Source organism: Vombatus ursinus, unplaced genomic scaffold (genome assembly GCF_900497805.2).
Source record: "Vombatus ursinus unplaced genomic scaffold, bare-nosed wombat genome assembly UNPS02014817.1, whole genome shotgun sequence".
Classification (NCBI taxonomy): domain Eukaryota; kingdom Metazoa; phylum Chordata; class Mammalia; order Diprotodontia; family Vombatidae; genus Vombatus; species Vombatus ursinus.
The window spans coordinates 11,262,239-11,264,124 of NW_020954595.1; the positions used below are offsets into that span (position 1 = coordinate 11,262,239).

Below are 1,886 nucleotides of genomic sequence, written 5' to 3' on the forward strand. Positions count from 1 at the left end.
CTGTACCCTTCCCCTGATACTCCACCTCTCCCAAACCTTGGTCTCCCGAACACAAAGACCCACCTCAGCTTCTGTGAAGTCCCTGCCCAGGGCCGGCCTTCCCCTGTTTCTGTAACAGTGCTTACTTTGTGTCACTCATTTGGGTACTTAGTCACTTACCGCCTTGTATTACAGCTGATGAGAATGGGCAATAGAGAGAAGCCGGAGCTGCTAGGTTTTGGTTTTGCTGGTTTTCTCTGCCAAGGAGAATGACCTTCGCACTGGAAATGACCAAACAAAAACATGTTGACATCTGAGACAGTAAGAGAGCCGTCTCTGACTGCCTTTGACAGGTTCAGGTCGCCAGACCTAGATGAACTCTTTCCTTGGGCACTGGAAAAGCTGGCAGATAGGATTCCTGAGTCGCCGTCAGTGATAGCTGAAAGATCCTGGAACACCGGGAGAGCTCACACAAGCCTGGAGAAGGGCAAATGTTGTCCCAGTTTTCTGAAAAGGGAAGAAATCAGCACCAGTCAGCTTGACTTCAATTCCAGGGAAAATTCTGAAATCAGTCATTGGAAAGATGGTTGGCAAATGGATGGCTCAAAGACCAATACGGCTCCGTCAAGAAGAGCTCGTGCCAAACTTTTATTTTTTATCAGAATTCCTAGATTGGTACGAGAAGGGAATGCGTCTATGCTTGAGCAAGATATTTGATAAACTATCTCATGCTCTCCTTGTGGAGATGGAGAGATGGGAACTCAGTGACAGTCCAATTCGATGACTTCCCAGCGGGCTGGTTCAATGGCAGTGTAGCAGGAGGGTGCCAGCGGGGAGACCACAGGCTTCTGCACGGGCCCTGGACCACTTCCTGTTGGCATCAGTGACTTGGAGAAAGGGGTCTCTGATGACACGCAGCACTAGGAGGAATCCTTGTGAGACCCTTCTAGTGCATTAGGCTCAATCCAGTAAGAGAAACGTCCCAGAGGGTGGAGGTGAACCCTGTACTTGGCTACAAAAAGCAGCTTCACTTCAGTGTAAGGTGGATGGGACAAAGGGCTGGGGTGCCTGGTGGAGCTCACGCAGCGTGGGGCTTCATGAAGAGAGGCCCAGTGTCCAAGAACCAGCCGGTGAGAGCCTCTGTGTTCTGCCTGCTTGGGGCTCACTTGGACACTTGGGTTCAGCTCTGGGTCTCATGGTTTGATAAGCTGGACGGCATCCAGAAGAGGACAGCCATCATGGTGAGGGGCTCTGAGGCCGTGCCATGGGAAGATCGTTTAAAGGCCCTGCGGCCATGGGGCTTGGAAAGCAGAACAGTCACGGGATAGGATAGCTGCGGTCAAGTATTTGAAGGCCTGCGGCTTAGGGGAGGGAGCAGACTGCTGTGCTGGGCCCCAGAGGACAGGCCAGGGCGATGGACCGGAGCTGCAAAGAGCTGTCAGCCCCTGGATCAGGACAAACGTGGTAACGACTTGCGGCTTTCCCAGTGTGGAAGAGGCTGCCTCTGGGAGCAGGCGTTCTCCCTCTCAGCAGTCTTCAAGCAGAGGCTGGAAACCACTTGTTGGTATGTTTGAGTGGGGATCCCTATGGGCCGCAGTGCTCTTGGGTCACTGGGTGTGTGACAGATCTTGTGCAGCACCTCGAATTCCGCGAGTCTTTAAAATGTTTTGGCCCCCCCAGGTGCTGGTGCTTTCTCTGTGCCCCCCCCAGCTGCTGGCACCTTCCTCTCTCTGGCCCCCCCCAGCTACTGGCACCTTTCTCTGGCCCCCTCCTCCCCCAGCTGCTGGAACCTTCCTCTCTCTGGCCCCCCCCAGCTGCTGGCACCTTTCTCTCTCTGGCCCCCCCAGGTGCTGGTGCTTTCTCTGTGCCCCCCCAGCTGCTGCTACCTTCCTCTCTCTGGCCCCCCC

The 1,886-nt window shown here is 54.6% G+C and overlaps 1 protein-coding gene across 1 annotated transcript in view; it reads left to right on the forward strand.

The window, feature by feature from the left end:
- The first annotated feature begins 1,025 nt into the window (after positions 1 to 1,025).
- KIAA0895 (KIAA0895 ortholog) overlaps positions 1,026 to 1,886 on the forward strand; it is a 21,280-nt gene continuing 20,419 nt past the window's right edge. Inside the window, exons 1-3 of the mRNA XM_027835813.1 lie at positions 1,026 to 1,278; positions 1,378 to 1,543; positions 1,660 to 1,826. Of these exons, the coding sequence (XP_027691614.1) occupies positions 1,026 to 1,278; positions 1,378 to 1,543; positions 1,660 to 1,826 (586 nt within the window). The remainder of the gene's footprint in view (positions 1,279 to 1,377; positions 1,544 to 1,659; positions 1,827 to 1,886) is intronic.